The sequence below is a fragment of the Heterodontus francisci genome, chromosome 34 (genome assembly GCF_036365525.1).
Source record: "Heterodontus francisci isolate sHetFra1 chromosome 34, sHetFra1.hap1, whole genome shotgun sequence".
Classification (NCBI taxonomy): Eukaryota; Metazoa; Chordata; class Chondrichthyes; order Heterodontiformes; family Heterodontidae; genus Heterodontus; species Heterodontus francisci.
Window position 1 is genome coordinate 23956938 of NC_090404.1, and position 18701 is coordinate 23975638.

Sequence of the window (18701 nt, forward strand, 5' to 3'; positions counted from 1 at the left end):
GGGGACTGAGTGTAACATATCCAGGTTTGCTGATGATACAAAATTAGGTGGGAAAGTAAACAGTGAGGAGGACACAAAGAAGCTGCAGAGGGATATAGACAGGCTGTGTTAGTGGGCAAGAACATGGCAGATGGAATACAATGTGGTGAAATGTGAAGTTAACCATTTTGATAGGAAAAAAAAATTAATGAATGGTGAACGACTCATAAATGTTTGCATTCAGAGGGACCTGGTGTCCTCGTACATGAATCATAGAAAGTTAACATGCAGGTACAGCAAGCAATTAGGAAGGCAAATGGTATGTTAGCTTTTGTTACAAAGGGATTGGGGTATAAGAGTAAAGAAGTCTTACTACAGTCATACAGGACATTGGTGAGGCCCCACCTGGAGTAGTGTGTGTAGTTTTGGTCTCCTTACCTCAGGAGGGACAAACTTCCTATTGAGGGACTGCATTGAAGGTTCACTAGTCTGGGTCCTGGGATGAGGCGATTGTTCTATTTATTCACAGAATGTGGGTGTTACTGGAAAGGCCAGTATTTATTGCCCATTCCTAATTGCCCTTGAGAAGGTGGTGTTGAGTTACCTCCTTGAATATAACTGAGTGACTTGCTCAGCTGTTTCATAGGGCAGTTAAGTCAACCACATTTCTGTGGGTCTGGAGTCACATATAGGCCAGATCGGAGAAGGACGACAGATTTCCTTCCCTAAAGGAATTAGTGAACCAAGTGGGTTTTTCGGACAATCCAGTAGTTTCATTGTTACCATTACTGATACTAGCTTTTTTATCCCAGATTTATTTAGTTGATTGAGTTAAAATCCCTGACCTGCCATGGTGGGATTTGAATTCGTGTCTCTGCATCATTAGTCCAGGCCTCTGGATTACTAGTTCAGTAACATAACCACTCTGCTACAGCACCCCCACTATGATCCATCTCCTCCTATGAAGAGATTGAGTAGACTAGGCCTATATTCCCTGGAGCTTAGAAGAATGTCATGTGATCTGACTGGAACATAATACATTTTTAAGGGACTTGACAGGGTAGATGCTGAGAAAATGTTTCCCCTGTCTGGGAAATCTAGAACACTGGGTCACAGTCTCAGGATAAGGGTTGGACATTTAGGACTGAAATGAGGAGAAATTTCTTCACTGAAAGGGTTGTGAATCTTTGGAATTGTCTACCCCAGGGAGCTGTGGATACTCAGTCGTTGAGTATATTTAAGACAGAGATTGATAGATTTTTGGGTACTGAGTGAATTAAGGGATATGGGGATAGTGCGGGAAGGTGGAGTTGAGGTAGAAGATCAGCCATGATCTCGGTGAATGGCAGAGCAGGCTCGAAGGGCCAAATGGCCTCCTCCAGCTCCTATTTCTTATGTTCATTAAACCTCAGTCTGGTTCCTCTCAAGCTGCTGAGTGAGTGAATTAAATCTTTCTTGACAAGTCACCAAGATACCAGACTACAAGTCATGCCCAAAACATCATTTATTGGTTACAAATCACAACTTAGTTAAATCTGGGCACACAGACACTTTATAGACATGTATAAACACAGAGAAATGTAATCAGAGTTATCCAACAGTTGAGCACTAATAGGGAGAGTATTTCACAAAACAAGTAACAAAGGTTAACCTGGCGATTCAGTGATTGACTGTAAATCAGCACTAATGGATTCTGAGTATTAACTACAGCAGGGACCGGAGTCTGAGGTTATAAATTGGTGAGTTTAAGAGTAATTCCTTCAATATCTGACATGTTAACAGCTGTGAACAGCCTGTCTATCAAACAGCTCAAGTCTGCTGGTGCTTACAAACATTCAGAGCTTAAACAGCCTCGTTCTCGAACTAAAGAACAGACTTTCTCCAGTCGATATAGAGCTGTAGGATTGGCCTGTGATCTGTTTATTGTTCGTCTTTTGTTCAGTACATTTAATGAGTGGATTTAAATTGAAAATATGATTTGCAGACATGATGGTCTATTCCCACATGAATGAGAGATGCTGTGGGACACACGCTCAGTCCAAGAGGGGCAACTGACATCAGAAATAAACCCCAACTGTCAGAATGAACATGGTTCAGTCCTGGATGTGATTAACAGCAGCAACAGCAGCATCCAACCCCTGTAATCATCTGTGAACTCGCTGGTGTCTCAGAAAGTTGGATGACTGAGTGAATCCCTTCCCACACACAGAGTAGGTGAATGGCCTCTTCCCAGTGTGAACTTGCTGCTGTACATTGAGGTGGTCTGATGGCCTGAACCCAGTCCCACAGAGAGAGCACCTGAATGATGTCTCATCAGTTTGAACACGTTGATGGGATATCAGTTCAGCAGAACATTGACAGCAATTGCCACAGTCCATGCATTTAAAAAGGTTTCTAGTCATTATGAACTCACCAGTGTCCCCGCAGGTGTGATGACTGAGTGAATCCTTTCCCACACACGGAGCAGGTGAACGGCCTCTCCCCAGTGTGAATGCGCTGGTGTTCAGTGAGATCAGATGATCGTCTGAACCCAGTGCCGCAATGAGAACACCTGAATGGTCTCTCGTCAGTGTGAACACGTTGATGGGACATCAGTTCAGCAGAACATTTATAGCAATTGCCACAGTCAGGACATTTAAAAGGTCTCTCGTCAGTGTGAACTCGCTGGTGTGTCAGCAGGTAGGATGACTGAGTGAATCCTTTCCCACAATCAGAGCAGGTGAACGGCCTCTCACCAGTGTGCACTCGCTGGTGGACAGCGAGGTTGCCCGATTGCTTGAACCCAGTCCCGCAGTGACAGCACCTGAACGGTCTCTCGTCAGTGTGAACATGTTGATGGGAGATCAGTTCCCTGGAACTTCTGTAGCAATTCCCACATTTAAAAGGTCTCTCGTCGGAGTGAATACGCTGGTGTACAGTGAGGTCATGTGATCGTTTGAACCCAGCCCCACAGTGAGAACACCTGAATGGTCTCTCGTCAGCGTGAACTTGCTGGTGTCTCAGCAGTGAGGATGACTTATTGAATCCCTTCCCACACACACAGCAGGTGAATTGGTTCTCCCCGGTGTGACTGTGTCAATGTGTTTCCAACTCAGAAGGGTAATTGAATGCCTTCTCATGGTCCCCATATTTCCACGGCTTCTCCCCAGTGTGACTGCACTTGTGTTTTGACAGGCCAGATGATCATCTGAAACCTCGTCCACACACAGAACATGTGTACAGTTTCTCCCCACTGTGATCGCTGCTTTTTGCTTCCATGTTCAAAGTCCGATGATATTCCGGTCCTGAATCCAGTAACTGTCAGATCTTGACGTGATGTTTTGTTTGATTTTCCTGTCCGCAAATCCTCCCCTTCTTATACCCTGTAAAATGAATTTAAAACAAAAAAAAAGGGAGTGGGAGAGAACACACAACAGACATAAAGACAGGTTGTGAAATTGAGCTGAATGAATCTGGTAATTTGTCAGACCAGAACAGAGAGTGGGCGGAGCTTCAGGGTCCCAGTGACCTGGAGAGAAAATCATTGACTCATTGATTTTATTCTCATTCTGCACACAGGTACTGGAGAACTGAACCCAGTCTTACGAAAGTGATTTTTTTTTTGTTAAAATATTTTTTGAGGACTTCATTGTCAAACTGAAGAAATGTTGGCCCAGTTTTTTTTCCCCCAAGAGGGGAATCAAGAGGGCACTGAAAGAACTAGTTTGGCAACAATGTTTACTGCTTGTCACATGGCTTGTTAAAAGTAGAAAAAAAAAACCTAGGTAACAGGGGAAGATATGGGCAGAGAAGTCAGTCACGCACCCTGATAGGACAAGCCCAGGGGTAGAAGCGCACCTGAGGGAGCAGAAAACTCGCAAGCTTTTGGTTGTCGTGTCAGTGTGTTTCACCTTCTGGAGCGGACGGCTGATAAAGTGAGCCTGCTGCTGAAGAAGTGAAGGAAGGAGACAAGACCACAACCCAGCTCGCTTTCCAGCACCTCTAAAAGACCCTGAGAAATCCACTGTGTCAATTCATCATGTCTCGTCTTTGAAGAAAAGTCTGCTAAATTACTTCTCAACGCCGCCCGAAAAGAAATGTTCCAAAAGATCTCAGTGACCCGTCTACATGTACTCGGAAGTTAGACTGTATGTCAGTTTTGGAACAACATATCTGATCTGCTGTTTTCTTCAAAAATGAGAAGGTAATCAGCCCAAGTTTTTTTTTTGTCTGTAACAGAACTCTGAACCAAAATCCCTTTTATTTTTCCGGTTAACCAGTGTATGTATGTGTGTGTGAGTGAGATGGGCTAAGATAAAAAAGGGACTTTAAAATTTCTATCTGTGTGTTTACGCTCTACTTCATGAATAGTTAAGACTTGTTTTATAATAAACTGATAATTTTGTTGTTCATTAAAGAAACCTTATTAGCGTGTTATATTCTGGGAAAAATAGAGTATATGATTGACCATATTGTGGGAAAATGTAAAATATATGTTGTGACCTGTGGAGAAGTGGGACTAGAATGAACAATGCACTCCTCCCGCCTCGGTCATAACATATATAATTGGGGCTCTCTTGCTGGGATAAACCCAACACCGACGACGTACAATTGTAAGTGGGGTAATAATAAAAGGAAAAATAAAAAAAGAGCCAGGTTTCCTTGCAATATAATAGGTTACTCTATCAGAATTTCTTTAACAGTTGCTGCAACTTTTCTGGGGAAGGAGGATGTATCCCTGAGTGATTTGAGACACTTAACCAAGGTGAAACTCAAGGATTTGGCAGAACTATTAGAGTTAAAACCAGGGACTAAGAAAACAGACATAATTGCAGTAATAGCTCAACATTTCAATTGGAAGGAGGCAGCAAACTAGATGGTAGTTGAGTTGAATTAACTAAAATTCAGTTGTAATTGGAAATGAAAAATTTAACCTGCAATTTCAAATGGAGCAAGCAGAGCAGCTGGAAAGAGAAGGAAGGGAATTCAAATTAAAAATGCTGGAACTAAGATAAAGGGATGGTCTTGACTCCAAGGAAAATACTGGTGAGGAAAGATCTGACCAGCCCAGGACCCAGTGGAGAGCTTAAGTTTGTGCAAGCTCTTTCGAAGTTTGAGGAAAGGGACGTAGAGGCATTTTTCATATTTTTGAAAAGGTTGCCAAACAGATGAAGTGGCCAAAGGAAAGCTAGACACTGCTTATGCAAAGAACGTTGATGGCGGAGGAGGCTTCTGCAGATAAGATGGCAAAAAAGGCTATTCTCACTGTGTATGAGTTAGCCCCTGAAGCTTACCGACAGAAATTTTGGAACCTCCAGAGATTGTCTGTGCAGAATGAGAGTGTTTGAGAGGGTAAAGCAAATTAATTTTGATCGTTGGATACGGGCAGTAAAAATGGAGGCTATGTATGAGAATCTTAGGGAATGAATTCTCCTGGAAGAATTTATGAATTCACTCCCTCCGTTAGTTAGAAGCCACGTAGAGCACCAGAGGTTTCAAAGGCCACTCAGGCAGCGGAAATTGCTGATGATTAGGAGCTTGTGTATAGACTCAAATCCTTTGCCCGTCACTCCCACAAACCTGAGAATAGAAGGTGGGAAGAGTGAAAGAAAGGCAAGGAGCCGGGGACAAGAAGGGACAGCTGGGAACGTTCTGGGATCTCATGCTCAGGCCAGAAAGAAAGAAGCTGAGGGTGGAACTGAGGTCTGCAAGCCTAAGTGTTACCATTGTCACCAGGTGGGACATCTTTGTGCAGAATGCTGGAAATTGCAGGGTAAACCCAGGTGATCAGAGAAGACTTATAACCAGGAGACATAGATTTAAGGTAAGGGGCAGGAGGTTTAGAGGGGATTTGAGGAAAAGAATTTTCACCCAGAGGGTGGTTGGACTCTGGAACACACTGCCTGAAGAGGCTGATAGAGACAGGAACCAGCACAACATTTAAGCATTTAGATGAGCACATGAAATGCTATAGCATACAAGGCTACGGGCCAAGTGCTGGAAAATGGGATTAGAATAGTTAGGTGCTTGACTGCCGGCATGGACACGATGGGCCGAAGGGCCTGTTTCTGTGCTGTATAACTCTATGACTTATTGGGGTACACAAAGCCGATGCAGTGAAAGCACCAAGAGTACAGTAGATGAGGCTATAGCTCTGACTGCAGCTGTAAGGCCAAGTACAGAAACCACTGAGTGTGCAAGGGTTGTGAATAAAATACAGGAGTTATAGGGAATTCTTGTCGAAAGGAAAAGTAACTCCTTATTCCTCAAGTGAGGGAGGTAAACCTGAAGTTATATGTAGGGATACAGGAGCTACCCAAACTCTTTTGCTGCTGGAAGGCAGAACATTTCCACCACAAAATGCACTGAATGCCAAGGTTTTAGTGAATGGTATTGGCAGGGAGTATATACTCATACCTTTGCATCAGGTGCACCTAGAGTGTGAATTAATGTCTGGAGTGGTAACTGTAAGAGTTGTCCATAGTCTGCCAGTAGACGGAGTTGACTTATTTCTGGGGAATGATTTGGCTGCAGCGAAAGTAGTAGCTTCTCCAGTAGTCACGGAAAAAACAAGTGAAGTTAAAGAGACAGAACAGTTACAGGAAAAGGTTCCAGGAACTTTTCCTTCATGTGTAGTAACCCGAGCAATGGCTAAACAAGTTCCATCGTCATAGGTAAAATTGGCACCACCATCAGATAACCAAAGATCTGAAACTTTCTTTGGGGATTTGGATAATACAAAGGAAATATTTAATAAGTCTTCTCTGATCACAGCTCAGCAAGCTGATCCAGTGTTAAATCAAGTGACACAATCAGCTCTAACAAGAGCTGAGGCAAAAGGAGTTCCGGAAGACTGTTATATTAAATGGGATTCTGATGAGGAAGTGGAGACCTCCTCACAGACCTGTGGATGAAGAATGAACGGTTGTTCATCAGATAGTGGTATCGCCAAAATATTAGCGGGAACTATTAAGTTTCGCACAAGAAATTCCTATAGTGGGACATATGGGAATCCGGATGACCAAAGCAGAATAAGCCAATACTTTTACTAGCCAGGTCTTTCCAAGGATGTGGTGCCCGTTTTAAAAACATGCCATACGTGCCAGAATGTGGGAAAAGCACAACCTGCATAAAACCAGCACCTCTAATTCTTATAGCAGTTTTTGGGGAACCATTTAGTAGGGTGTTGGTAGACTGTGTAGGATCTTTACTGAAAACAAAAGTGGATCAATATATACTCACTATCATGAATATGGCTACTTGGTTCCCCGAGGCCATTTCCTTAAGAACAATTTCTGCTCGGGTAGTGGGAGAGAAGTTAACCCTGTTCTTCATGAGATATGGATTATTGATTGAGATTCAGTCGGATCAAGCTTCTAATTTTATGTCTAAAACTTCAGGAAGTTATGGATAATTTGGCTATAACACAGTTAATGTCTTCAGCATACCACCCACAGACACAAGGAGCTTTAGAAAGGTAACATCAGACCCTCAAAATGATGATCAGGGCATACGGTCATGAATATCCCCATGATCGGGATAAAGGGCTAGAATTTCTTGTGTTTGCCACTAGGGATTCACCCAATGAATCTACGAGTTTTAATCCTTTTGAATTAGTTTACAGACATGAGATAAGAGGTTCTCTAAAACTAACGAAAGAAAGGTTTTTGGAACTGAGGGATGAATCTTCTGTGCTAGATTTAAAACTTCCCAAATAACTATGAAGAAATGGACAGACAAGCATGCCAAGACCTGAACATTTCAACCAGGGGATGAGGTGTTAGTATTACTGCCTTTACAGGGTGAGCTGCTGAAAGCACGGTTCAGTGGTCTGTATAAAAGTGGTCAAGAGAATTGGTAAAGTAAATTATTTGATTAACACCCCAGATCGCCCGACACACCAGTGAGTTCACACTGGGAAGAGGCCATTCACCTGCTCAGTGTCTGGGAAGGGATTCACTCAGTCATCCTACCTGCTAACACATCAGCAAGTTCACAAGTGACTGCAGGAGTTGTATTCTGCTGTTCTTGCTGCTGTTAATCACATCTGGGACTGAACCATGTTCATTCTGACAGTGGGGTTTATATCTGATGTTAATATTCTTTATAGCTGGAGTGGAGTTTAATATTCTGGCAATTGGTTTGCATTACATTGTAACATTTAATCTTCAAATAAAGTATCTTGCTTTGGGCTATTCTCAAGGTTTTGTGGGACGAAACCAAACAGTGATTAACTTGTACTTCTTGTAATTTACTATATTATATTCACTGCTCACAATATGGGCTGTTCTATATTGGGAAGACTGAACACAGATTGAGTGATCACTTTGAGGAACACCTCCGTTCAGTCTGCAAGTGTGATCCTGAAATGTTTCCAGTCACTTCCCATTTTAATTCTCCATCCCACTCCCACTCTGACCTCGGCCTCCTGCGCTGTTCCAATGAAGCTCAATGGGAGTTCGAGGAACAGCAGCTCATCTTTCAATTAGATACTCTACAACCTTCTGGACTCAACAGTTTCTGCCCCAACAGAGAGTTGTCAGGATCTGGAACGCTCCACCTGAAATGGTGGTGGAACCTGATTTTAAAAGGGAGTTGGCAGGTATTTGAGAATGAGGAACTTACAGGCTTACAAACAACAAGTGGGTGTGTGGGACTAAACACAACTGCTCTTTCAAAGAGCCAGCACAAGCACAAAGGGTTGAATGGCCTCCTTCTGTGCTGCAAGTTTCTCTGATTCTAGGAGTTGGCCATTTAGCCCCTCGAGCCTGTTCCACCCTGCAATGAGATCATGGCTGATCTGTGATCTAACACTATAAACCCACCTTTGTCCCATATCCATTAATACCTTTGGTTAACAAAGATCTATCAATGTCAGATTTAACATTAACATTGATCTAACATCAACTGCTGTTTGTGGAAGAGAGTTCCAAACTTCTACCACCCTTTGTATGTTGAAGTATTTCCTAACTTCACTCCTGAAAGGTCTGGCTCTAAGATTTACACTATGCCCTCAGTACTAGATTCCCCAACCAGTGGAAATAGTTTCTCTCTATCTACCCTATCAGTTCCAATTAATATCTTAAAACTTTTGGTCAAAGTACCCCTTAATCTTCTAAACACCAGGGAATACAACCCTCATAGTGAGGTGATGCATTCCAGCAGAAGGGAGAGGTTAGATATACTGAATGGCACAGTTGTGCAGGGACATAAGAACATAAAAAAATAGAAGCAGGAGCAGGCCATTCGGCCCCTCAAGCCTGCCCCGCCATTCAACAAGATCAAGGCTGATCTTCCCCAGACCTGAACTCCTCTTTCGTGCCAGCTCCTCATAGCCCTCAACTCCGTTATTTCAAAAATCTAACTCCTCTTTAAATACTTTCAGTGATCTGACCTCCACAACTCTCTGGAGAGAATTCCAGACATTCACAACCCTCAGAGAAGAAATTCCTTCGCATCTCTGTTTTAAATGAGTGTCCCCTTATTCTGCAGCTATGTCCCCTAGTTGAAGATACCCACACTAGTGGAAACATCTTCTCAACATCTACCCTGTGAAGCCCCCTCAGAATCTTGTAAGTTTCAATAAGATCACCCCTCATTCTTCTAAACTCTAATGAATAAAGGCCTAACCTGTTTAGCCATTCTTGATTGGTCAACCCCTTCATCCCAGGAATCAACCTAATGAATCCCTTTTGAACTGCCTCCAATGCCAGTATATCCTTTCTTAAATATGGGGAACAAAACGCAACACAGTACTCCAGGTGCGGCCTTACCAACACCCTGTACACTTGTAATAAGACTTCCCTATTTTTAAACTCCAACCCCCTAGCAATAAAGGCCAAAATTCCATTTGCCTTCTTAATTACCTGCTGCCCCTGCATGCTCACCTTTTGCATTTCAGAGGGAACTGAGGGGGTTCATGTGCATAAATCCATGAAGAATGGCAGGACCTAATGAGTGAGTAGTTTGCAAAGTATATGGGATTTTGGGCTTCATAAATAGAGGTACTGAGTAAAAAAGCAGGGAGGTTATGCTGAACCTTCATAAATCTCCGGTTTGGCCACAACTAGAGTATTGCATCCAGTTCGGATCATCACACTTTAGGAAAGGGGGAGCAGAAGAGGTTTACCAGAATGATACCTGCAAGGAGAAAATTTAGCTACAAGATTAGATTGGAGAAGCTGGTGTTATTGTCCTTGGAAGAAAGCAGATAGAGGGGGGAGATCTAATAGAGGTGTAGGAGATGTAAATGATGTTAAAAGGAAATTGGATAGGCACTTGAGGGAAATGGGGACAGAGCGGGAGAATGTGACTGACTGGATTGCTGTACAGAGCTGGCATGGACTCAAGGGCCTCCTTCTGTGCCAGAATGACTTTAAATGCTCATTTGTGTAATCGCTCCTTGTAATTTAACCCTTGGAGTCCAGGTATCCTTTAGGTAAATCTACACTGCACTCCATCAAAAGCCAGTATATCCTTCCGAAAGTGTGGTGCCCAGAACTGAACACAATATTCCAGGTGTGGTCTAACCAGGGCTTTGTGTATCTCAGTGCTTTTCCAGTCACACAGATACCTGAAATCTTTTCCCACAGACAGAACAGACAAACCTTTTTCCTGCCACATTTAAAGGCTGATGATATTCAGCACCTGATGAGGCAAGTGACTCGGTCAGATCTTGATGTGATGTTTGGTACGAGCTTCCCGTCTGCAAAACCTCCCCTTCTAAGCCCCTGTAAAAGGAGTTTACAAAAGCCATCACTATCAGTCCAGGATAGAAATTCACAACATTCTCTCCTCCTGCTTCCTGGCCCCGGATGGCTGTGCATGCTCCCTGCTGCACATTGCTCCTAGAAAGATGGCAGCAAGACGAGAGACCTCCTCGTGGGACTGCACCAGGACCTGGCCAACGTGGCCATAAACAAGTCCAGGCAGCGGGCATTCTGGGGAGTTGGCCGGCCAGACTGTCTGTCTCTCTTCTGTGGCTACTTCTGTGCCCAGGGGTCTCTGAAGAGGGAGCACACGACATCTGCCTGTCAGCTTGGGCTCTTCTGTAACTGGAGTGGATCATCACTAGGAATTACTTTTTATTCTTATTTAGTTAAGTTTCTTTTGTCGTTTTTGTTACAGCATATTACTAGTGTAACTCACTTTAAATTACCGATAAAGCAAAAATGACCTACGCAAGTCAAGGACCGACTTCCACATTCAACACCCACCCGATACAAAGTGGCTATTAATTGGTCCGTCTGTGTTTCTCAATTCAGTTCTGTGAGCAACACCTGGAATAAAACAAAGACAAAATACTTTGGTTCCTGGAAATCTGAAATAAAATGTTGGAAACACTCAGCGGGTCAAACAACATCTGTGGAGAGAGAAACAGAGTTAATGTTTCAGGCGCATTGAGCTGACCGAACCTACAGCCTGGAACTCGGAGTGAGAGAAGGAGAAATAATGAGAGGCAATATAGTCCAACACTCACAGCAACCTACAATCCACCTCCATTACTGGGATAGGGAGACAGAGTTTAGAAACACTCAGCAACACGACTCCAGTAAAAGATCCCAGGAGGAAAAGGGGGAGCAGTGCGTGTACCTGCCCTGATATCCCCCTCCCCAGGCCTGTCAGTCAAACCTCCCACTCCTCCCAGTCCACAGCTCAGCCTATCAGCTTCCTGCACCTTGAGCCAGCCCTGCCCAGGTGTGGCCCAGTCCAAGGGGAGTCTTTGTGGAACCGGGGAGGGGGGACCTCCTGCCCTGTGCGGTGTCCCAAATGGTTCCTCTCTCCCCTCCCCCAGGCCCCTTTATAACTGAGCTCAGTTTCCTTTAAAGTTTTGCGCTTTGATGTTACACTTTATTAAATTCTTCGCGAATCACAAATGTCGCTGCACAGCCATCACTCGCACTACGCATGCTCCAAGCATTGTTCCGCAATGCCCTGTCAGCCAGAAATTTCCTGTTAATTGACGGCAACTGCGGACCAATAGTAAAGAGGGGGCGGGACTGGTGAAGGGACCCCGCCCACATCTTGTGGCAGCCCCCGCTCACACACGCTGTGATTCGTTGGCGGACCCACCGCACGCCCTGGTCTCCAGCCCCGCCCTACTCTTCCTATTGGTGTGAGTGCCGTCAATCAGCCGGGAGGGCGGAACGTGTGAGTTGAGCATGCGCGGTCGACAGAGCGCGCGGTTCTAGCGGGCGAGAGGGAGGCGGGTTAATAAAACCCAGATGATCAGAAGCTTGATCAGAGAGGTGGGTTTTAATCAGTGTCTGAATCAGGGAAGGTGAGGTAGAGAGGCGGAGAGGATTAGGGAGGGATTTCCAAAGGTTATGGTCTTGGCAGCTGAAGGCACGGCCACCAGTGGTGGAGCAATGAAAATCAGGGATGTTCAAGATGTCAGAATTAGATGATCCCTGATCTCTCGGAGGGTTGTAGGACTGGAGGAGATTATAGAGATAGTGAGGGGTGAGGGAATGGAGGGATTTGAAAACAAGGGTGAGGATTTTAAAATTGAGGTGCTGCTTAACTGGGAGCCTGTGTAGGCCAGTGAGCACAGTGGTGATGGGTGAACAGACTGGGTCCGAGTAAGGACACAGGCAGCAGAGTTTTGGATGATCTCAAATTTACAGAGGGTAGAATGTGGGAGGCCGGCCAGGAGTGTGTTAGAGTAGTCAAGTTGAGAAGTAACAAATGCATGGATGTAAGTTTCAGAGGCAGATGAGCTGAGGCAGTGGCGAAGTCGGGAGATGTTACTGAGGTGGAAATAGGCGGTCTGAGTGATGGCACCGATAGGCAGACGGAAACTCATCTCAGGGTCAAACATGACACCAAAGTTATGAACCATCTGGTTTAGCCGCAGAGAGTTGCTAGGGAGAGCGATAGAGATGGTGACCAGGGAGTGGAGTTTGTAGCAGGAACTGAAGACAGTGGCTTCAGACATCCCAATATTTAATTGGAGGAAATTTCTGTTTATCTAGTACTGGATGTCAGACAAGTCAGGATAGTGTGTGACTTGGAGGGGAACTTGGAGGTGATGGTGTTCACATACACCTGCTACCCTGGTCCTTCTAGATGAACGAAGTTGATGGTTTGGGAAGTTCTGTCAAAGTTCTGGTCGGGTTATAGATATACAAAATACCTCTCCTCTCCCTGCCCCTCCCACCTCATCCTCTCTCTCTGCTTCCATAGAGGGCAGAGTCTTGTGTAGGTCCAGACTGAGTGGCAGGTTCTCTTCCCTGAAGGACATTAGTGAGCCAGCTGGGGTTGTACGTCAATCCAGCAGCTTTCATGGTCACTTTTTCCTCGTACCAGCCCCAAAAATTACCAGATCATTCAACTCCATTTCACACCCTGCCTTTGTATTTTTCGAGGTTCTCACGCTCTTTTTTTCTGTTTTAAATCAATTTCACAGGCTTTAAAAGGGGAGAATTTGCAGCTGTGAAATGCAAAGCAAACATTTGATCAGGACCTGAAGGAGTCGCCCAATTTATCGTAACCCGAATAGCATTGAATTTTGAACATGGAAGGGAAAAGCACCATTCACAGTGGGGAGAAACTGTACATGTGTTCTGTGTGTGAACGAGGTTTCAGCCGATCATCTGGCCTGTCAAAACGCAAGCGCGGTCACACTGGGAAGAAGCCATGTAAATATGGGGATTGTGGAAAGGGATTGAATTATCCATTCGAGCTGGAAACACATCCACGCAGTCACACGCTGGAGAGGATGTTCACCTGCTCCAAGAGTGGGAAGGGATTCACTCGATCATCTGACCTGCTGAGATATCAGTGAGTTCACACTGACGAGAGACCTTTTTCATGTCCAGACTTTGGGAATTGCTATAAATGTTCGGCTGAACTGATGATCCATCAATGTGTTCACACTGACGAGAGACCGATCAGGTGTACTCAGTGCGGGACTGGGTTGAAGTGTACATCTGAACTCACTGTACACCAACGTAGTCACACTGGGGAAAGGCCGTTCAGCTGCTCCATGTGTGGGACGGGATTCACTACTTCATCCTCCCTGCTGAAACACCAGTGAGTTCACACTGGGAAGAGGCTGTTCAACTGCACAGAGTGTGGGAAAGGATTCACTACTTCATCTGACCTGCTGAGACATCAGTGAGTTCACATTGATGAGAGACCTTTTAAATGTCCAGACTGTGGGAATTGCTATAAGTGTTCAGCTGAACTGATGATCCATCAACATCTTCACACTAAAGAGACAACCGTTCAGGTGCTCTCACTGCGGAACTGGGTTCAAACAATTGGGCAACCTCACTGTACACCAGCGCACGCACACTGGGGAGAGACCGTTCACCTGTTCAGAGTGTGGGAAGAGATTCACTCGGTCATCCAACCTGCTGAAACACCAGCGAGTTTACAGGTAACTCGGGTGAGAAACCACATAACAGATTTGCGACATTGGGGTTTCGGAAATCCACCATTGGCTTTCCCCTTTCTGACCTTAACCAGAAGTTCAGCTTTGAAAAAAAATTGCAACAGTCAGTTCACTGATAGTTCAGATTTTTTTTAAAGCCGGTCAACCACAACGCTGCCCTGTGGTCATTTTACCTGTTTTTAAGTTGTCTTTATTTTTATAGTCTTCCAGCTCAGTGGAAATGAACTTCAACATGGAAAACAAGTGGGTTCTGATGAAGGGTCACTGACCTGAAACGTTAACTCTGCTTCTCTCTCCGCAGATGCTGCCAGACTTGCTGAGTATTTCCAGCATTTCTTGTTTTTATTTTAGATTTCCAGCATCCACAGTATTTTGTTTTTATTATAGCAAGTGGAATTGCATACTTCTTTACAACTTGTGCGTCAGTCTTCTGTAAATGGGCCAGAAAGGAGGTGTGTACATACATAGAATGTTTCTTTTTGCCTTCATGGCATATCTTAGAGACCAAGTCAGAACTGACACAGCTCATTTACATACATACGAATTAGGAGCAGGAGTAGGCCACTCGGCCCCTTGAGCCTGCTCCGCCATTCAATAAGTTCATTGCTGAACTAATTACTCCACATTTCCACCTACGCCCAATCACCTTTCATCCCCTTGCTTATCAAGAATCTATCTACCTCTGCCTTAAAAATATTCAAAGACTCTGCTTCCACCACCTGTTGAGGAAGAGAATTGCAAAGATTCACAACCCTCTGAAAGAAAAGATTTCTCCTCATCTCTGTCTTAAATGGGCGAGCCCTTATTTTCTAAACAGTGATCCCTAGTTCTAGATTCTCCCACAAGGGGAAACATCCTTTCCACATTTATGGCTTAAAATTAATGGTTCAGGATCAGTAGCTGGCAAGTCGCTGGTCTGCAGCAAAAACATTGGTCTGTCAATAGGAATTTGAAACTTGCTTCCATTTACACAGCAGTGTGTGTCTGAAGTAATTTCTGACCAGAAATTGAAACCAGAAACAAACTGGTTACTGCATGTGAATATCCTGCAGTGAGCATGAGCTGTATAAACTGAATATATCCTGTACTTTGCAGCAACTGAAGTGATCTGGAATTTCCACTTATCTGTTTGCTCAGGTGTATGGCTGAATTCCATTCATTGTTCATCTCCACTTTCACTGTCTGCTGCCCCAGTCACACTGTGAACCTTGAGCCAGTGTGAAGCTATCTTTTGCACCATAGTGATGCAAGACAAGGAGTATAACTCTGGCCATCTTTCTTCAATGTGTGGTTTGAAATTGCTTATTATCTGGAAAAGGCTGTCCTGCACCACAAGTGCTGTACATTGGCTACAGTGCAACTATCCTGTGAGCTCTCTGCAGTCACTATAAATGGTCACTGGGTTTCTGAGGTTGATGGCACAGTACTCTGTACATGTATGAATATGTATATACGGAGTGCTGCCTTTCTCCAAGCTAACACAATAGTTATGATTTTCAGCTCACCTTGCTGTTAAATGCAGCTGCCACTGCACCAATTGATGCAGTAGAACAGGAGCCAGAAGTGTTCATCACTGTTGGGATATACAGCTGTCCATTGGACCTGCTGCATTGTCACAGGGCCATTACCAAACTTTTGAGCCTGATTTGGGGATGATGTAACTGAACCTCAAACTTGTTACTGTAGAGGTCGTCGTTGACTGTCCCTCGATTCGAGGATGACGTCTACTCAAGGTCGCGAGTTTCTGCCATGGGTCTTCAGGTCACTGAACAGGCTGATTCTCAACCTGCAGATCTTTGGGCACATGGGGCAGGACGTCCCACCAGGTAGTGGGACCCAGAGTGCAGGATTTGCTTCCTAGAGGTACAACACTAGTCTCATTACTTTTTCACTGTCACTAGCAAGATCTGGTACAATTTTCACAGTGCTTAATATTTGGTTCCTTTTGAAGAGGAAAAAAACACATTTTTAATTAGTTTTCATGAAGATTATACTGAGATCTGTACTGCAAACAAGATTATTTTTAGTTTAGAATCTTTATAATGTGACTTTTAAATTATAAAATCTACCATGAGTCATGATATTTAAAAAAAAGCATTCCATCTATAGAGGCACCACATTAGTTAAAGTTAATCAGGTTATTCTATTTTGTGCTTGGAGGTAAATAATTGTCGAAATGATAATTGGGTCGGGAGTATCACATGCTTCTAACAGAATGTATATGATATTCACAGGCTAGCCTAAGCACAGAATTGAGATACTGGTTAGCCAGAAATCCATGAACAATTTCCCAGTTGTCATGTGTAAGGTCCTTACCTAACCGATAGGCAACTACCAAACCATTCAACTTAACAGCATTTTGAAGGATTTCTTTGAGCCCATTACATGCCCTCCTTGAGTTGCTGTCAGGAGGTGGGAATATATTTGCATCCAGCTGTTGCACTTATTAATTGGGGGGGTGGCGGGAACGAGATCAGAGGTTAACATCACGGGGAGGTGCTGCCATAAATGTGCAGCACTCCAGCCTTGACAACAAGTGGCAAGTCTGTCGAGGTTATTTAAAATCCATCTTGTTTTATCTTGATTACTGGGACCAGGCCTTGCCACACATGGTATATATAGAGTTAAGATTCACATTGCCTAGGGGTGTATTTTGAGACTGCACTGGCTGTCCCACAGACAGAGGAAAGCCTGCAGCACCGTCATTAGCAAAAGCCTGGAGAAGTGCCTGTTTCATTTGAAGGTGATGTACCAGTAGCTGTCTGTAATCCTCCCGCAAATTCTGATCACGAACCTCATTGTGAGGAAGCCATCTAATCCGAAACCCATGGCCACCAAGCACATAGGGAGACCCAGGACCTATAATTCTCCCATGTTGGTGAAAGAACACCAACAGAGAATATTACCATCTTTCGGATAGCCTATTTTTAATATTTATGGCTAAGTCATAAATATCCCAGATATTATAAGGGTCTGGGAAACTCTCCGATACGTATCTCTCCACTTAAGAGACAGAGAGAGGGTTCTTGTAGTTGCATACAGAAAACTACGAGACGATGTATTAACTTTTATAGATTTATTAAAGAATCTAACATGCAATAAACTTAAGTGGATAAGTATATATTACGGAGAGCTGTAACACACATTCTTATTTCATAACATAGAATCCAAAAGTTTAACCTTGCTAAATGTTACAGCAAAATTACCTTAGAATATCCATCAAAAATTGAAGTAAACTTTTACCTGAAATCTCCCAAGCATGGCATGGGATGAGAAGCGTTGTTTGAGGATACAACACCGCTAAACTTTGCTTTCAAAACCTTTCATTTTTATACTATTTCTAAGGTGTCATCTGACTTCCAGCATTTGTGTCCTTCCTGTGTTCCTTTTATAATCCATATTTGATAGTATCATGAACTAACTCTTCATTTAATGTTTTACTGGAAACCCCCGTTTTCTGAAGTTGTAAGCCTTTATCTGGTCAAAATGTTTATAATTGTGTTTACTTGACCTCTTACTCCTGTAAGTCCATTTTCTATAATTGCCTTTTTTATGGTACCTTTTAAAGCAACCTCCGGAGCCGATTTGTCTGCATCGACAACCCCATAAACTAATTAAGTTTATTGCTACCTCTTACTGAGGTCACACAGGATATTTCAATGTGTGTTTATCTTCCAATTTCCTGGCAACAGAAATTTTATTCCAACAGGGACCTTGAAATATTTAACTCTACCTTCTTAAAGGGGAATTTCAGTGAGGTCTGAAAACTGACCATTTATTCAATCTTTGCTTGTAAAAGGCATAATACACTAACTATTTCCAAATTCTACTTAATTAAGCCTATTATACCTATATTCCATCACAGAATATGATATTCTTGTCCATTTAAGTTAATGGACAGCAAATTGGACAGGCTGCATAACTGGAATACAATTCTCCCTACCTGGTTTTGCTTTCTGCTTAGTTCAGATGATTATGTCATAGCACAAAATAAGAACAATTACCCTGCTTACGTTCAAGTTTCTGGATTGTCAATGTCACGTAAATGTTTACTTTTTATTAATTTATATCCCTACTGATTTGTGCACATCGCTTACTGGTATGCTTATATATATTGCTATCCATTATGTTCATCTTCACAGAACACCCTTTACATGAGCAAGCTATAAATAGGCAGAAGCAGGACATTGAAAACCAATTACAAGCTGTCAGGTAAGTCTCATGGGTCTGTCAGTGAAAAGAGATGAGAAGTCCCTATTAGTGACCCTGAAGGACTGTGTCGAGGCTGAAATTCCAATCCTGCCATACAATTTTAGAGGAAGACAATGGTGCAGTGGTAATGTCA

The 18701-nt window shown here is 43.5% G+C and overlaps 1 protein-coding gene and 1 long non-coding RNA gene across 2 annotated transcripts; one reads left to right on the top strand and one right to left on the bottom strand.

Moving 5' to 3' along the window:
* Window positions 1-2388: 2388 nt before the first annotated feature.
* LOC137348740 (zinc finger protein 214-like) lies at window positions 2389-10714 on the bottom strand. The gene is made up of 4 exons (XM_068013994.1): window positions 10532-10714; window positions 6376-6504; window positions 3817-3905; window positions 2389-3049 (listed from the first exon to the last, which is right to left on the bottom strand). The coding sequence occupies exons 1-4, from the start codon at window positions 10712-10714 to the stop codon at window positions 2389-2391; spliced, it is 1062 nt and encodes a 353-aa protein (XP_067870095.1).
* Window positions 10715-12131: 1417 nt separating this feature from the next.
* On the top strand, window positions 12132-18630 carry LOC137349241 (uncharacterized). The gene is made up of 3 exons (XR_010969301.1): window positions 12132-12206; window positions 13367-14341; window positions 18499-18630. It is a non-coding gene; the product is annotated as an uncharacterized lncRNA (long non-coding RNA).
* The last annotated feature ends 71 nt before the right edge of the window (window positions 18631-18701 follow it).

What these genes read in the sequence shown, in the direction of transcription:
- LOC137348740 (XM_068013994.1), bottom strand. Translation starts at nt 10,714, where the DNA reads ATGGCTTTTGTAAACTCCTTTTACAGGGGCTTAGAAGGGGAGGTTTTG. An exon ending in TCTGTGGGAAAAGATTTCAG is followed by an intron (nt 6,505 to 10,531) that starts GTATCTGTGTGA and finishes CTACTGGAGAAG; the next exon opens with CTACTACTTTCGCTGCAGCC. An exon ending in CGAGTTTTCTGCTCCCTCAG is followed by an intron (nt 3,050 to 3,816) that starts GTGCGCTTCTAC and finishes ACATTGACACAG; the next exon opens with TCACACCGGGGAGAACCAAT.